This window comes from Rosa rugosa, chromosome 2 (genome assembly GCF_958449725.1).
Source record: "Rosa rugosa chromosome 2, drRosRugo1.1, whole genome shotgun sequence".
Taxonomy (NCBI): Eukaryota; Viridiplantae; Streptophyta; class Magnoliopsida; order Rosales; family Rosaceae; genus Rosa; species Rosa rugosa.
In genome coordinates, this window is record NC_084821.1 from 70,904,477 (window position 1) to 70,920,115 (window position 15,639).

Here is a 15,639-nt window from a genome sequence, read left to right on the forward strand (position 1 = left end):
GCTTATTTTTTCACATCACGTTTGTATATATTTCATCGATGGATGTGCGTGGACATAAGATAAAAATTAATTAATTTTAATTACAAACACATTGGACTATACCAATTTTATTCCTAAAGTTATATGACTTATACATTGCATTTAAATTGTTTAAGTTCATTCTAAAGCAACCATGAAGTGGAAAATGAATTCGGAGAAACCAACCGCTTGATGGAGAGATTGTAATGTTTTATGGTGGTTGTAGAAAATCCAGCCAATTTGGTTCACGTTTCGAATTCGATCAACTAGGTCAAACGTAGTTACTCTTATAAACCTATATTTATATATCATACACTCCAAAGAGCAACCCCTATCAATTCAAAGAAAATGGAAAAACCGACCGTTGGATGAGTTTATTACAATAAATTATGAGTGTGGTAAAAAATTTAGCCAATTTCACCATATTTTCGAATCCGATCGGATTGGTCAACCGTAGTCACTTATATGTTTTATTGGTTGACCGATGCCGTGACAACTGCGAAACATGCTTATTTTTTCACATCACGTTTGTATATATTCCATCAATGGATGTGCGTGGATATAAGATAAAAAAAATTAATTTTAATTACAAACACATTAGTCTATACCAATTTTATTCCTATAGTTGTATGACTTACACATTGCATTTAAATTGTTTAGGTTCATTCTAAAGCAACCATGAAGTAGAAAATGAATTCGGAGAAACCAACCGCTCGATGGAGAGATTGTAATGTTTTATGGTGGTTGTAGAAAATTCAGCCAATTTGGTTCTCGTTTCGAATTCGATCAACTAGGTCAAACGTAGTTACTCTTATAAACCTATATTTATATATCATACACTCCAAAGAGCAACCCCTATCAATTCAAAGAAAATGGAAAAACCGACCGTTGGATGAGTTTATTACAATAAATTATGAGTGTGGTAAAAAATTTAGCCAATTTCACCATATTTTCGAATCCGATCGGATTGGTCAACCGATATGTAGAATATATATATGCACATATTTTATATAAGAACTTCCCCCCCCCACACACACACATATATATATATATCTCTATACACACACACACACATATATATATATATATATATATATATATATATATATATATCTATATCTCTCTCTCTCTCTCTATATATATATATATGTGTGTTTATATATATATATATAAACACACACACAAATATATATCTATATGTGTCTATATATATATATATATATAAACACACACACATATATGATATATTGATATATATATATATATATATATCTATATGACTATGTATATATATCTATATAAACACACACACACATATAGATATATCTACATATATAACACACACACACACACATATATATATATATATATATATATATATAATATTTTGCGGGCTTTTACGGGCCGGGCCTAGAGGGCTTTTACGGGCCGGGCCTAGCGGGCTTTTGGCGGGCCGGGCCTATGGGCCGGGCCGGGTTTTTGCGGGCTTTTTTGCGGGCCTCCATCGGCCCACCAAGGCGGGCTTTTGCGGGTTTTTTGACGGGCCGGGCCGGGCCAAAAGCCCTGCGGGCCGGCGGGCCTCCATCGGCCCACTTGATCCGCGGGCTTTTTGATGAGGCCTATTTCAAAATGCGTAGATCTTGGATGGAATTGTGCATGGTACCTGTTGCCAAACGACTAGCTGCTTGAATATGACAAGAGACAAGCCTACAAATAGTACCAACTGAAAACACCTTCCCCTCATGTCTCATTTTGTTTCTAGCATTCCATACAAACCACAATATTGAAGTGAAACAAATCAACCATAAGTCTTTGAGCTGTCCACTTCGTCCTACAGCCATACCCACTTGTAAACCCTCCAAAATTGAGGGAGGAACTCCACCCAACTCAAAGAGAGAAGTAAAATGACTCCATATTGCAGCCGTAAAAGAGCAATTAAGAAAAATGTGATCAAGAGATTCAGAATCGATACCACAAAGATCACAACGAGAGACCAAAGCTACTCCCCTTCGTTGTAAAAAATCATCAGAAATCACTCTACCTCTTAAAACCTTCCAAGCTAGCAGAGACATTCGAGGCAAGATAAATTTAGACCATAATGATTTGCCCCATGCTACTGAAGGAGAAGGCTGCCGCAAAAATATGTAAGCATGCTTTGCAGTTAACTCACCAGAAGAGGAAGCAGTCCAAATAAGTTTGTCTTCTGCTGAAGGATCTGCGGCAATTGGAACTTGACTAATCCAATCACACAAGGATGGAAAATAGAAGTGTAGAAGCTGAGGCAAATCCCATGAACCATTACTAATAAAACTCGAAACCATGTCTGAAAGATCGTCCTATAATGCAACACGGACACCGAAGAAATCACTAATGGGTCTGCCCAAGAAATTATCCCTCCAAAAAGAAATCTTATCCCCTGAACCAATTAACCATCGAGCATTATCTTGAACAACAACCCAAAATTGCCGAATCCCAGGCCAGATAGAAGAAGAAGCATAAGAACGACGCCGAATAAACCGGTTCCGAATGAATGAACAACCTTCAGATTGAGAAGAAAAAACCTCCCAGCAGCGCTTTAATAATAAGGAACGATTCAAGAGCACAAGTTGCTTAAGCCCTAAACCACCCTCATCAACTGGAGTACAGCATGACCGCCATGCCACTAGAGGAATCCCCCGCCGATCAATAGAACCTGACCAAAGAAAATTACGACACCACACCTCAACTCGTCTAAGTAAAGACACAGGCCATTCATACACTTGAAAATTAAGTGTAAACAAACATGCTGTAAATGACAGATTTAATAAGTTGGAGTCTCCCGGCCATTGACAAAAAAGAACCCATCCAACTTGACAATCGTAGCCTTATTTTATCCACAATCGGCTGAAAATATGATACGCGAGGCTTGCCATGAAAAATAGGGGCACCCAAGTATATGAATGGAGCAGAGCCCAAAGGAATACCTAAGAAGCTGGAAATAGAGTGCCGGCGTCGATGCAAATGCTTACCAATAAAGACTTGTGACTTTTCTTTGTTGATTATTTGCCCAGAAGAATCCCCATACTCAGAAAAAAACTTCATAATTTTTGCTAAATTTCTTTGATCACCCCGGCAAAAAACAATTACATCATCGGCAAACAATACATGAGATGGAGCTAGAGTACCTCGAGGAGAACTAATGCGCTGTAACCCACCTGAAGAAATAAGCCTTGATATACCTCGACTGAGGACCTTTTCTGCCAAGCAAAAAAGCAAGGGAGAAAGAGGGTCTCCTTGACGAACCCCTCTTCCACAAGAAAAATAACCCACAGGTCTTCCATTAATTAAGAGAGAAAGCTTTGCAGACAACAATAAAGCATGCACCCACTGAACGAATGTTGGATGAAAACCAAAGGCATGTAGAACATGCAATAGAAAATCCCAAGACAACGTATCGAAAGCTTTAGTAATATCAGCCTTAATTGCCACGTTACCTCCATAACATTTCGAGTCCAATAGATTAAAGCACTCAGAAGTCGTCAAAATACAATCTGAAATGTTTCTTCCTGGAACAAAAGCATGTTGTTGAGGAGAGATTATGCGGGAGGCAATTGAAGACAAGCGAACTGCAAGGATCTTTGGAATAATCTTGAAAACAAAATTGGTGAGAGCAATAGGTCGAAATTGTTTAATTGAGTCCGCATGATCAACTTTTGGAATTAAAATAATAAGCCCTGAGTTGTAGGATGCCAATAACTGACCAGTAGTAAAGAAATGTTGTACCGCATTATCACATCCGCACCAACAATCTCCCAACATGATACAAAGAACTGACCACTAAAGCCATCGGGACCTGGGGCGCTATCTAGATCCATAGACTTAACCACAGCCCAAATCTCCTCAGATAAAGGAACTGAAGTAAGAGCACAATTTTCTTCCTCTGTAACCAATGAAGGAATCACATTGGACACCAAACCATTATCCTGATAGTCTTCATGCTGAGTAAAGAGATCCATATAATATTCTAGAATGTGTGTCTGAATAGATTGAAGGTCATTCAATACCTTATCACCATCCCTTAGTACAGTAATAGAAGAACGATTTCGATGCGTCCTACACATAGCATGGAAAAAAGAAGAATTTCGGTCCCCCGCAGATAACCACCGCAACCTTGACTTTTCCCGGAAAAAAATCTCTTGTGCAAATTGTTCTTGAACTTCTTGTTTGAGTCATTTAGGTTTATATATGTGTGTGTGCGCGCGCGCTAGACTTTAGCTTGAATCTTTGACACGTCTTCTTTTGAAACTGTTGGTGTGTGCTATTTGTTTGATGATCATAAAAGGATACTTGCAGTATATGTGAACTTTCATGAAGAATGTATTGACCCTATGTTGTAAACGAATTTGAATCTCTGCTTTCTGATTGCTCATATCAAACTTATTTTGATATTGTGTTGCTTCTAGAAGTTAGTGATTTGCTTAGTTTGAACCCTTGTCCAAAACCAATTTATAAAAAGTGTTTTTTTTTTGTTCCCCCTCGATCATCTAAAGGATTGATGCCTATGAATGATGTTATGGAGATGAGGATCAGCTATTTCAGCTTTATGCACTGAAGGTTTTGGTAAAAAGTGCGATGGTCTTAAAGAATAAGTTGAACTCTCTCGATGGATTTTGAAGGGCAAGATGTTAATTAACAAACGATCATCAGATCTCCCCAATTAAAGGAGAAATTGTTCTTGTTTGAGTCATTTAGGTTTAAACATGTACTCCAAGACTTTAGCTTAAATCTTTGATATGTTGATCTTTTGTACTATTTGGTTGATGGTCATAAATGGATACTAGTTTGAGTACATGTTCAGCTTCACTGGTAGCATATCTGGCAGCGCGTAAATGCCTTGCTTTGATTTTATGTGCCGATTACTTGAATCAATTATAGTCGTGTATTATAAATTCAAGTGATATATATGTATCTATGATGACCGATGATCCTCACCCAACACATCAAAAGGTTGTTATAGACTTGTAATACACTGCGGGTTGATCCATGCAAATCCAAACATACCAGATCATAACCAATTGTCAAGGCTACTTCCAGGAACATTGCTTGCTCAGAATATCATACATACCCATTTAGCACCTCCATTAGTGTCATGTGCACTAGGGTCCAAAATGAAAAGGGTCACGTGCCACCTACTATAAAAACGACCTCTCGTTCTTGACGACCCCAACTAAGCAACTAGGGCTTGCCTCCTTTTCAGAAAAAAAAAAAAAAAAAAAAAGACAACTAGGGCTTGCCTCAGACGTTGGTAAGCAACATTGGAATTTGGAAATGAGCAGCCTCACTGCCTCAGCATGTTACATGCAAATAAACAAAGACAGATTTGGCATGCAAGTTTTAGCTTGATGCCGTAAAGTGACTACCAGCAAGGCCCCAGGTGTCGATCGATCTCCTTCTCATCAAGATTTGTTTCTTTTTGGTTCCATATTCAATCATTCAACTCAGAATGCTGTCGTTTACCTGTATATCAAATGGGACATGGAATGCATTAGCGGTCTAGAATAGAGTGCTGGACAGACGTTGTGTGTGGTTGCTTCAATCTTAGAGGGCTAGAATGGAGGTAGGTGAGTGAAAGAAAACAAGGGGATCTTTTGTTGTTATATGAAATGATGATGGCTGATATTTTTTGGTGGGTCAAAGAAGAAGAACAAGTGGGAGGGAAAGATCAAAGTGAAGCATATTTCTTTAGCTGACAACCCTGAATGAATCAACCAGGTTGAAGTTGTTATGAGGACTGAGCAGACTAAATGTGATCAAAGAAAATTGTTCAAGAGTTTTGACATTCTCTTTTTTAGATTTTTGGTAGAAGATTTGGCCTGTTTTCACAAAAAAAAAAATTCCCCTCACTTTCTTGTGCAATGAAGAGCTGAAATGTTTAATAATGAGCATTAGATGTTTAAATGAGTAATACCATCTTATATGCCACTTTTCTTATCTGTCATGTTCATGGCAGTGAAAATGTATGTAATGTGTTACTCTAGCTTAATTGAGATTAATGAGAATTCGTTATGATTTTGATTCAAAAAAATAAATAAAACAAACCGAGGTGATTATATTTAGGGAGGAACTATTTAAACTCACAATTTTTTTTTTTTAAAGTTTAGATAAATGTACTAAACTAAACTGCTAGTTAATTCAGATCAAGATAACTAAATTTGAACCTAATCAGCATAATACAAATTCAGAGCATATCATTTTCATTGATAAATCGCAAATAATTATATTTCTTATCATCTAGTAATTGTGATCCTTTGACATGTTAATATTGCTATTTCATCTTCACACATATTGTGAGATATTACAGTTTATCTAGGTACCAAGAAACATTATGCATATCTATACTTTTTGATATTTCTTTTAAGATAAAATATCCCATCGAGACAATAATAAGAAAAACGGTAACAGTACAAGTATTTAGTTAATTATGTGAGATGTGAGATATTGAAGGAAACTAAAAAGTTCTAACTAGCTAGGATATGATCAATTATTAATCGTTTTCAAAGTTTAGATTTCGAGTTGTTAAATGAAAGGGTATGTCATGTGCATAACTTACTGTGTTCGTTAGTACTAAATACAGTGCTTTGTTATAGTTTGTTATGATCCGTACCCAGAGTTATATATTTACTGTTTACTAGTCATTTGGACGGTAAACGAGTGAAATCTTTATTTTTACCTTTATTTCGAACATTTAGGGGAGCTCTAAAATTAACTTTTTTTTCCGATTCATTTATCGAGGAAACTTCCTTCATATAAGTTATAGAGCAAGTTAAACCGAATCCGTGGACATCTATATGGCATGCAAAGAGCTCACATTTTATGAGTAAAATAGTATGAAACCTAGATCAAGTTAAACCGAATTCGTCGGAGTTTTTAGAGGCAAATTTGGCATTTTCCATCACAAGTATAAATAAGGCTAGCAATCGTTGACTCATTTTATACAAAGAAATTTATTTTGGGTAAATAGATGTAGAGCTAGTTTTGTCAATGTCTTAGGTTATTTGTTTGAGATAGTCAATAGGATTGGCTCTTTTAAATTTCTAATAGAGGCAACTCATCGTAATCAAACATCGTTTGTTTTTATATCTCATGCACCAAGCTTATTGTGTGCAATAAACTTTCAGATTGTACATTATTGAAGATAAGATGAGGCAAGATAATTATTCAGATGCCTTAGTCCAAGTTTCTACTTTAGAACACAATTTCACCCAACACGCGGTTGAGTTTGCTATCAGTTCCCAATATTGTGCTATATAATTTCGGTTTATATATTGTGTTTGTTTGTACACGATGTTGCTGAAGGCACTTGAGTCTAACCAACACACTCAGCTGTAGAGTCCGCTCCGACTATTGATTCTTCGCTCCAACGCCTCGCCGGTTTTGTTTGCTCCGGCGGTGGTAGAGGTTAGGGTTTTATCTGGTCTAACTAGGAGAGAGGTTAATGCATGTTAAACCCGGAATGGTAACTGTCAAAAATTACAACCTAGAATATGAATATGCTATAGAATATGGGACACACACAGAAGTATATTTAAGTAAATACTCAACGGCCAGAAATCTTAATAGGTAGTGTGTCACCATCGGAAGACAAGTGTTTCACAGCCCACAAACTCGCACACTGAACGGTCAAAACTTTGCTTCACCTCCTCTCCCTCACTATATAAACCCCCTCTGCTCTTCTTCTCGGGAAAGACCGTTTCAAAGCTCTCCTTATAATCACTCAACACTTTCCCTCTCTTTCTCTCTGGTTTTCTCACCCTACATTCTCTGGTTTCTCTCCAAACCCACCAACCTCTCTTCCCTCTCCATCTTGTAAAACATATCATCACTTTTTTTCCAAGCAAGAAACACAATCCCCAGAACCTCCATTAACACAAGCAAACATGATCTCTTCAGTTAGGCTCAGAACCCCAACTTTCACGTCGGCACAGTTCTCGAACCAGAAGTGTTGTTTGGGAAAGATAGAGTATTGTTCCCTCCCTAATATTCAGAATGCGAAACAGAGCATCCTCTGTTCCTCCAAGCCGCTTCACATTTCTTCAGCCGAGAGTTTTGCATTGGTGGCCAAGACCCAGAAGCGCGGTTCGACAAGGTGTGATGTCTATGAGGCAGACAGATCACGCCCGATTGAGATCAACATCGACCTACCGGACCAGCAGGCTCGGAAGGAGACAGCTCAGACTCTCAAGATTAGTCTTTACTTTGCGACCTGGTGGGCTTTGAATGTTGTGTTCAATATATACAACAAGAAGGTTTTGAATGCGTTCCCATTTCCATGGCTCACATCCACGTTGTCACTCGCAACTGGGTCTCTGATGATGCTCATTTCTTGGGCCGTTGGGATTGCTGAAGCCCCCAAAACAGATATGGACTTCTGGAAGACATTGTTTCCGGTATGCAAAAGTTTGATGGTGTTTTTTTAGATCTTTAGAGATTTGAACTGTGTGGTTCTGATTTGGATTGGTTTATTAATTTTGTGTTTATAGGTTGCCGTGGCACATTCAATTGGTCATGTAGCAGCGACTGTGAGTATGTCAAAGGTTGCAGTTTCATTCACGCATATCATCAAGAGTGGTGAACCTGCTTTCAGTGTTTTGGTTTCAAGGTTCTTGTTAGGCGAAACGTTTCCCAGTTCGGTTTACCTCTCACTGTTGCCAATTATCGGAGGGTGTGCGCTTGCTGCTGTAACCGAGATCAATTTCAACATGATTGGTGAGAAAACTTGTTGAATTATGATAGTTTTGATTGATGGAACTCTACATTCACCATATTTTGATGTTGCAATGGTAAAACTCTGAAGGGTGTTAAATTGTTATGGTTTTAGTACTTTTTGTGGGTGTTGATTTTACTGATCAGTACCAAATTATGCTGATTTGTGCATTAGGGTTTATGGGTGCTATGATATCGAATCTGGCATTCGTGTTCCGAAACATCTTTTCGAAGAAAGGGATGAAGGGGAAGTCTGTCAGTGGCATGAACTACTATGCTTGTCTGTCTATGTTGTCTCTATTGATCCTGATTCCGTTTGCCATTGCCGTCGAGGGTCCCCAGTTATGGGCAGCTGGATGGAAGACAGCTCTTGCACAGATTGGTCCCAATTTCATATGGTAAAATACAATGACCTACAACTGTGTATTTATAATTGTTGGTTTGCTTGTTTTGATATGCATGATCCATTTCAACTATGAAGTAGGAGATGAATGTAAAAGAGATATATTTCATGCATATAGACATAGAGGAGTGATTGAGTTCTTTGTATCTAATATAGACCTGGACAATGAACTCAAAAATAGAATATGAGAAAAGCATACAATTCCATAAGTAGGATATTATGACTTGCAGAATTTGGCCTCTGAATTTTCTTTCTATAGGTTTGAATTGGCTAGGTGAAAGTGATTGTTTTTGTCCATTTGTTGTTAGTTACTTGTACACAAGGGCCTCTAAAGTGGGCTTTCAATATCTGCTAGTTTGGATCTTGAAGGGATTACCTAACTTATGACTCTAAATATATTGAAACAGGTGGCTGGCAGCTCAGAGTATCTTCTATCACTTGTATAATCAGGTTTCATACATGTCACTCGATCAGATTTCTCCCTTAACATTCAGCATCGGGAACACAATGAAGCGTATATCCGTCATAGTTTCCTCCATTATCATTTTCCGCACCCCTGTTCAACCGGTCAATTGCCTTGGAGCAGGCATTGCAATCCTTGGCACCTTCCTCTACTCACAGGTAAATATAAGTTTACTTTCACATTGGTTAAATGACTGTTCAGTATGCAATCTTACATATTTGTTCAGAATCCTGAAATATGTCTGGGGTTAAAATGCCTAATGTTGTGCATGGACAAGATTTATGTGTTGTTTTCATTTTGCATTCTTCAATCCCACTTGTTCATATGGTGACAAAGAACACAGGAAGGTGGTCTTTTAACATTTCAATGGCCACTCAAAAAAATATGGGGGCAATCAAAATGTAATCTTTCGATATAACATCTTCAGGGGCCACTAAAGAATAAGGGGGCAATCAAAATGCAATCTTCCTACCGTTTTGATATCTCATGTGCAGATGACCCCAAGTTGAAGTGTAGCAACATTTTCATTTAGTATGATGTTTAATATACAATTAAAATGAACTAGTTAAATAATCAACTTCCAAATCTTTACGTCACGTATTGTCCACTCTTCTGAAACTTAGAATCTTCCATGTAGTTAGCAGGTTGGCTCAATTTGGCTGACAATTTGCCATTAACTATTTGTGCAGGGCAACAAGGGCAGCAAGAAGTAAGGAATTTTCAAGATATTAAAGCTAGCATGTAACATAGATGATGACGAGAGACGGTGAGACTTGTCTGCCTATAGATATATGGAAGTTTTGAACAATCAATCAAACGGGTATATGAGAATATGTTCAACTGAACTTCGTGGTTTTGTGTCATCTAGATCATAGTCTTGAACCCATGGATTTGGTTCATATGGTTAGAGAGTATAGATGTCTTTTTGTTCACTGGTTGAGAGCTGAGAAATTGTATTGTAGATTTTGTAGTAAATAAGAACAATGTTTGTTGAGGCCCATTACCTTTTGAGGCACAATAAGAGTTGGAGTTCAAATTTTGTCAATTCAATGTGTGCATACAAAATTGACCAAAAAAAAAAAAGTGTGCATACAAATGATACAATAACTTAAACTGTCAAGAACAAGCCTGGGATGGTACTTAACTGATCATATTCACGAAATGCAACGGCAAAAACAAGGACATGTTGCACAATATGGCCCGAGGCACAAACACTATCGAGTAGCAGCCTTTAACATTGATTATAGTCATTTATAGAACTGTCAAAATCGCTATGAAGGGCTTGTTTGTATTCTTGGCTTTACGAAATGAAAATTACTTGGCTTACATGCTATCAGCTAAGCAACTATACTACTGCATAGCGCCAATGCTTAGTTGTTGACTGGTTGGTTATCTAAGTATACATCATCTACATTTTCGTTTCGTTTTCTTTGACTGAGAGCTTCTAACATTAGTCCCACTTTTCTTAAAAAATGATAGGTGCCCTCATCTACTTTTTTGACAACTAGACAAATGACAATCTCGTATTCACGCAAAAGAATTGATACATAGATATTTAATTGGTTTGGCTATCCATCAGAAGTTCAGAACTATATGGGAATCCTACTAGACGACCTTGTGCTACATCATGTGTAGGCCAGGACTCAGGAGATTCTGCTTATAATTGGTTCAATTGCTTCCAAATTTTTCCAATCATGCAACGTTTGTCAAGCTAATTATGATTTCAGTTTTTCCTCACCGTTGATGTCACACCCACGTAGGCTTCACTGCACAATAGTTGCATCAAAAGGTATTGTTGATTCACTATAAGAGAGGCCTCTTCAGTTTGTGAATCTCATAACTAATTAGTGACTTGATTATTCTGCTCTCACTGTTATGGAGGTTTTATCAGTATTTCACGCTTTCCTTATTATTGAAATCATGTGTTTTTCGATTCTCGTAGTGTCATGTAATCACATATCCTTGAAAGAAAACTCGCCGAGCAACTTTCTCTTTGGAACTGCATCCTCTTCTTATCAGGTATGTTGTCTTCTTGTCATCCATAAACCCAGTTGGTTTGAGTTATAGATGTAATTGTCATTTTTGTTTTTATAATTTTCAGTTTGAAGGAGCTTTTCTGAATGATGGTAAAGGTCTCAACAACTGGGATATCTTCACTCACAAGCCTGGTTAGAGTGCTTGATCATGTTTTATTGACTCATCACTTGGATGCATTTTCATCCAAATTGGATGCTAAAGAAGTTATATCTTGGCTTGTCATAGGTACTATCCTGGATGGAACTAATGGAGACATTGCTGTTGATCAGTACCATCTTTATCAGGTTAGTATTCTTCGTATTCAGTTAAAATTTTGATCTGTTATCTCCGCAAATCCTCTGTTACATGTTAGCAGTAGTCATTCTTCCTTCTTTTGCCAACTTTTATGTGTTCATATTTCACTTTCCATCCAATTCCCATATGCAAACTATATTAGTTTAAAACAATTTAGCAGCTAGAATTGCTTCTGAAACCTTATATTTTTCTGTGTATTCTCGATAACTTGTGCAGCTGGATTTCTAAATGAATCAATTATGCAAGTGTTCAGGGGGCCTTCAGGCATAAGAGCAAAACACTTGCATGAATGATTCATTTAGATGCTAAATCTATCACGTACAATTATTTGATGCCTCCCAAGCTCAAATCAGACTGGACCTGTAAAGTTCAGTGGGTTTACTATAGAGTTGTCCCCATAAGGAGATATGTAAATATGCTTAGTTGTCTGTAAGTGTAGGAATGAGAAAAATGGTAGCTGCTGTTTAATTATATATAGATAGTTGATTTTGACATGACCAACCCTTAGAATTTATAATGCAAAGATATATAGATTGCATTACCCTACTTGTCATCATCTTCTTGTTGTTAATTGTATTCTCAAAACCCTACGATATGGGAATCTCTGGTAATGGTATAATGCAAAGATATATAGATTGCATTACCCTACTTGTCATCATCTTGTTGTTGTTAATTGTATTCTCAAAACCCTACGATATGGGAATCTCTCTGGTTGATAGCTTTGCCATTGATTTGAGCTAGTGAGGTCATTACTGTTTGTAGGGTTTGTCTCCAATGGTTTTTTTTTTTTTTTTTAAAAGAGGATCAAAGGGTTTCACTCCTCTACCCCCATGGTGACTCGAACCCATGACTTTGTACATAGGTAGTGGGTGCTCTAACCACTGAACTAACACCACTTCGTACCTTTGTAACTTAATTGCACTGATCTATAGAGGTAGAAAGGAAAATGTTTACCTGGGGATAACTGGTGTGCTAATAAAAAGAAAACATCAATAATGTCTTTGATTTGTATGACTACTCTGGATTAGAGTAATCGCTGACAATCGGTTTTGCATTTATATGAGAAAACAGGAAGACTTGGATCTCATGAATAACATTAGAGTCAACAGCTACCGTTTTTCTATATCATGGGCAAGAATTTTACCCAGTAAGATATTTTTCATTTGATCAAGTTTAAATTATGATGAATGTAGTATTCAGTCTTCACATATCTAAGCAATCTCTACTATAACTATGAACCAGAAGGAAGATTTGGAAAAGTGAACAGAGCTGGCATTGATCACTATAACAAGTTCATCGATGCTCTTCTGCTTAGAGGTCTTCTTTGTTACTATTGTTTATGTACTCATCCAATTTATTTAAGTTGCTGCATTACTAAAGTGTTGTCAGAAAACTTGTGTTCAATGCTCATACACAAGTATGACATGTATCTCCTTCCTCAACATATTTAGTGTCCTTGTGTAGGAATCCAGCCCTTTGTGACATTGACTCACTACGACATACCTCAGGAACTTGAAGACAGATATGGATCTTGGCTAAGTCCCCTACTGCAGTAAGCAGCATATGTTTCCTTACCTCTCTCTAGTTTAAGGACAGTTTCATATAGGGATTGGAACTTGGAAGTCACTAATAATGAGACAATATCTCACATTTTTGCAGGGACGATTTTAGATATTATGCAAATATATGTTTCAAATTCTTTGGAGACAGGGTCAAGTACTGGTCCACTTTCAATGAGCCCAATGTTGTGGTCATTCGTGGATATAGGTCAGGGATTTACCCACCATCTCATTGCTCTCTCCCTTTCGGAAATTGTACTACTGGAGACTCAGAAAGAGAGCCTTTCATTGCAGCTCATAACATCATTCTATCCCATGCAGCTGCTGTGAATATATACAGAACCAAATATCAGGTTTTTATTAAATGTCTCGTCTTAGATTCAATACTAGCTAACTCATAAGTTCAGTTGAATAATATGTCTGTAACACAGAAAAAACAAGGAGGTAGCATTGGGATGGTGATGAATGCTGTATGGTATGAACCCATCAGCAACTCCTTAGAAGACAGATTAGCAGCTGAGAGGGCTCAGTCTTTCTATATCAACTGGTATGAACTTGTTCTTATACATATATATTCTTCTAGCTACACATCCATAATAACGCATGGTCTGACTAGTATGACTAAAATGTTCAATGCAGGTTCTTAGACCCAATTCTCCATGGAAGATACCCTGCAGAAATGCATGAGCTTCTAGGAGCTGATTTGCCTGTATTTTCCAAATTTGATCTGGAGATGCTGAAGAATGGATTAGACTTCATCGGTATCAATCACTACACCAGTTTTTACTCAAAAGACTGTATGTTTTCTCCATGTGAACCAGGACCAGGAGCTTCAAGGACAGAGGGTTATGCTTTGAGAACTGCACAAAAAGATGGAGTCTACATTGGAGAACCAGTATGTAATCTCATCTTGTCAATTATCGGAATCACCACAACACTAATCTTCTAAAAGCTACCTGACCTTTTTATTGATTTAGACTTCAGTTGATTGGATATATGTGTATCCTCAAGGAATGGAGAAGATGGTAACATACATAAAAGAGAGGTACAATAATACACCAATGTTTATTACAGAAAATGGTAAGCTAAAAAACTTTTGAATAAAAAGTGAACAAATTAACCCAATTATTATTATAAGAAAAGTTCTTGATGTGATTGAAGCGGGTATTTTAGGGTATGGTGTGGAGGAGAATCCAAATTCCACAAATGAAGAACAGTTCCATGATGTCAAGAGAGTGGAGTACTTGAGAAGTTACTTACAGGCACTAGCAGATACAATGAGGTATACTCACCTATGCACAACAAAGTCTTAACGTATTTGCTTATGCAGAAGTGGTTCAAATGTGGTGAAGGCTAACTGAATTTATGAAAATATGGACAGAACTGAAGGAGCAGATGTAAGAGGGTACTTCGTGTGGTCATTGCTTGATAATTTCGAGTGGACAAGTGGATATACGGTCAAGTTTGGACTTCACCATGTTGATTATGGCACTCTCAAGAGAACTCCAAGACTCTCTGCAGCTTGGTACAGACAATTTATTGCTAATAACACCCTGCAGATTTTAAGTGCCCAGGAATGATCAAGAAGGCAAATGAACATGGCTCTGAAGCTAGATCAGTTATTTATATCGTATTAAGAGGATCAATGCGATATTGCGATTACAGGATTACTAAAACATTGTATATATTAAGAAACAGAACATCAAAGAATGTGATTCCTACAGTACGTAGGTGGTTTATCACTTTATCATAATGGGATTATTTAATGAACTAAAATAGGAGGATGTGGAACAATACCAGTTTACATATAGTCCAATCACATAGTGTCTTCTTGTAATTCTAAGTCGTACAAATGATACAGATATGCACCCCTGGCTTTGCTATCATTGAAACAATATTTGCTAGTAAAATTTACGGGCACTATGTCAATAAACTCATCAGACGACAGAGCTCAGACGACAGAATGGTTGTTTTCTGTTGTCTGAATAATTTTAACGACAGAATGAAAAAATTATGTTGTCTGAATATAGTGATATACCATGGTAAATCAGTTTTCTGATAAAGGTTATATTTCAGACAACAGATTTCTGTTGTGCATTAAACTGAGATTGATTTAGTTTTTG

At 37.2% G+C, this 15,639-nt stretch overlaps 3 protein-coding genes across 5 annotated transcripts; 2 read left to right on the top strand and 1 right to left on the bottom strand.

Annotated features, from left to right (window-relative positions):
- Positions 1 to 1,637: 1,637 nt before the first annotated feature.
- Positions 1,638 to 4,013, bottom strand: LOC133731445 (uncharacterized). Its single transcript, XM_062158814.1, has 2 exons — positions 3,759 to 4,013; positions 1,638 to 2,354 (listed from the first exon to the last, which is right to left on the bottom strand). Exons 1-2 carry the CDS (start codon positions 4,011 to 4,013, stop codon positions 1,638 to 1,640), a joined length of 972 nt encoding a protein of 323 aa, XP_062014798.1.
- A 3,709-nt stretch (positions 4,014 to 7,722) lies between these two features.
- LOC133729861 (glucose-6-phosphate/phosphate translocator 1, chloroplastic-like) lies at positions 7,723 to 10,671 on the top strand. The gene is made up of 5 exons (XM_062157468.1): positions 7,723 to 8,444; positions 8,538 to 8,763; positions 8,936 to 9,158; positions 9,571 to 9,784; positions 10,316 to 10,671. Exons 1-5 carry the CDS (start codon positions 7,935 to 7,937, stop codon positions 10,337 to 10,339), a joined length of 1,197 nt encoding a protein of 398 aa, XP_062013452.1. The 5' UTR covers positions 7,723 to 7,934; the 3' UTR covers positions 10,340 to 10,671.
- Positions 10,672 to 11,232: 561 nt separating this feature from the next.
- LOC133729860 (beta-glucosidase 47-like) lies at positions 11,233 to 15,392 on the top strand. 3 transcript variants are annotated; one of them, XM_062157467.1, is made up of 13 exons: positions 11,233 to 11,415; positions 11,569 to 11,645; positions 11,728 to 11,794; positions 11,889 to 11,947; positions 13,029 to 13,104; positions 13,200 to 13,274; positions 13,422 to 13,509; positions 13,617 to 13,869; positions 13,948 to 14,063; positions 14,156 to 14,411; positions 14,494 to 14,596; positions 14,690 to 14,798; positions 14,898 to 15,392. In XM_062157467.1, exons 1-13 carry the CDS (start codon positions 11,370 to 11,372, stop codon positions 15,094 to 15,096), a joined length of 1,524 nt encoding a protein of 507 aa, XP_062013451.1. In that variant the 5' UTR covers positions 11,233 to 11,369; the 3' UTR covers positions 15,097 to 15,392. The 3 variants fall into 3 exon arrangements, 2 of the variants coding, with proteins under 2 accessions (XP_062013451.1, XP_062013450.1); XR_009856524.1 differs by lacking the exon at positions 11,233 to 11,415 and having other exon boundaries at positions 11,461 to 11,645; positions 14,494 to 14,561; positions 14,898 to 15,036; XM_062157466.1 differs by lacking the exon at positions 11,233 to 11,415 and having other exon boundaries at positions 11,461 to 11,645.
- Positions 15,393 to 15,639: the final 247 nt, after the last annotated feature.

Bases quoted from the DNA above. Each gene is read 5' to 3' on its own strand.
- LOC133731445 (XM_062158814.1), bottom strand. From the start codon at position 4,013: ATGGATCTCTTTACTCAGCATGAAGACTATCAGGATAATGGTTTGGTG. The intron at 2,355-3,758 runs GTCAGTTATTGG...GTTGCATTATAG, and splicing joins ACAACATTTCTTTACTACTG to GACGATCTTTCAGACATGGT.
- LOC133729861 (XM_062157468.1), top strand. From the start codon at position 7,935: ATGATCTCTTCAGTTAGGCTCAGAACCCCAACTTTCACGTCGGCACAG. The intron at 9,159-9,570 runs GTAAAATACAAT...ATATTGAAACAG, and splicing joins ATTGGTCCCAATTTCATATG to GTGGCTGGCAGCTCAGAGTA. The intron at 9,785-10,315 runs GTAAATATAAGT...CTATTTGTGCAG, and splicing joins GCACCTTCCTCTACTCACAG to GGCAACAAGGGCAGCAAGAA.
- LOC133729860 (XM_062157466.1), top strand. From the start codon at position 11,502: ATGGAGGTTTTATCAGTATTTCACGCTTTCCTTATTATTGAAATCATG. The intron at 14,064-14,155 runs GTATGAACTTGT...TGTTCAATGCAG, and splicing joins CAGTCTTTCTATATCAACTG to GTTCTTAGACCCAATTCTCC. The intron at 14,412-14,493 runs GTATGTAATCTC...TTATTGATTTAG, and splicing joins GAGTCTACATTGGAGAACCA to ACTTCAGTTGATTGGATATA.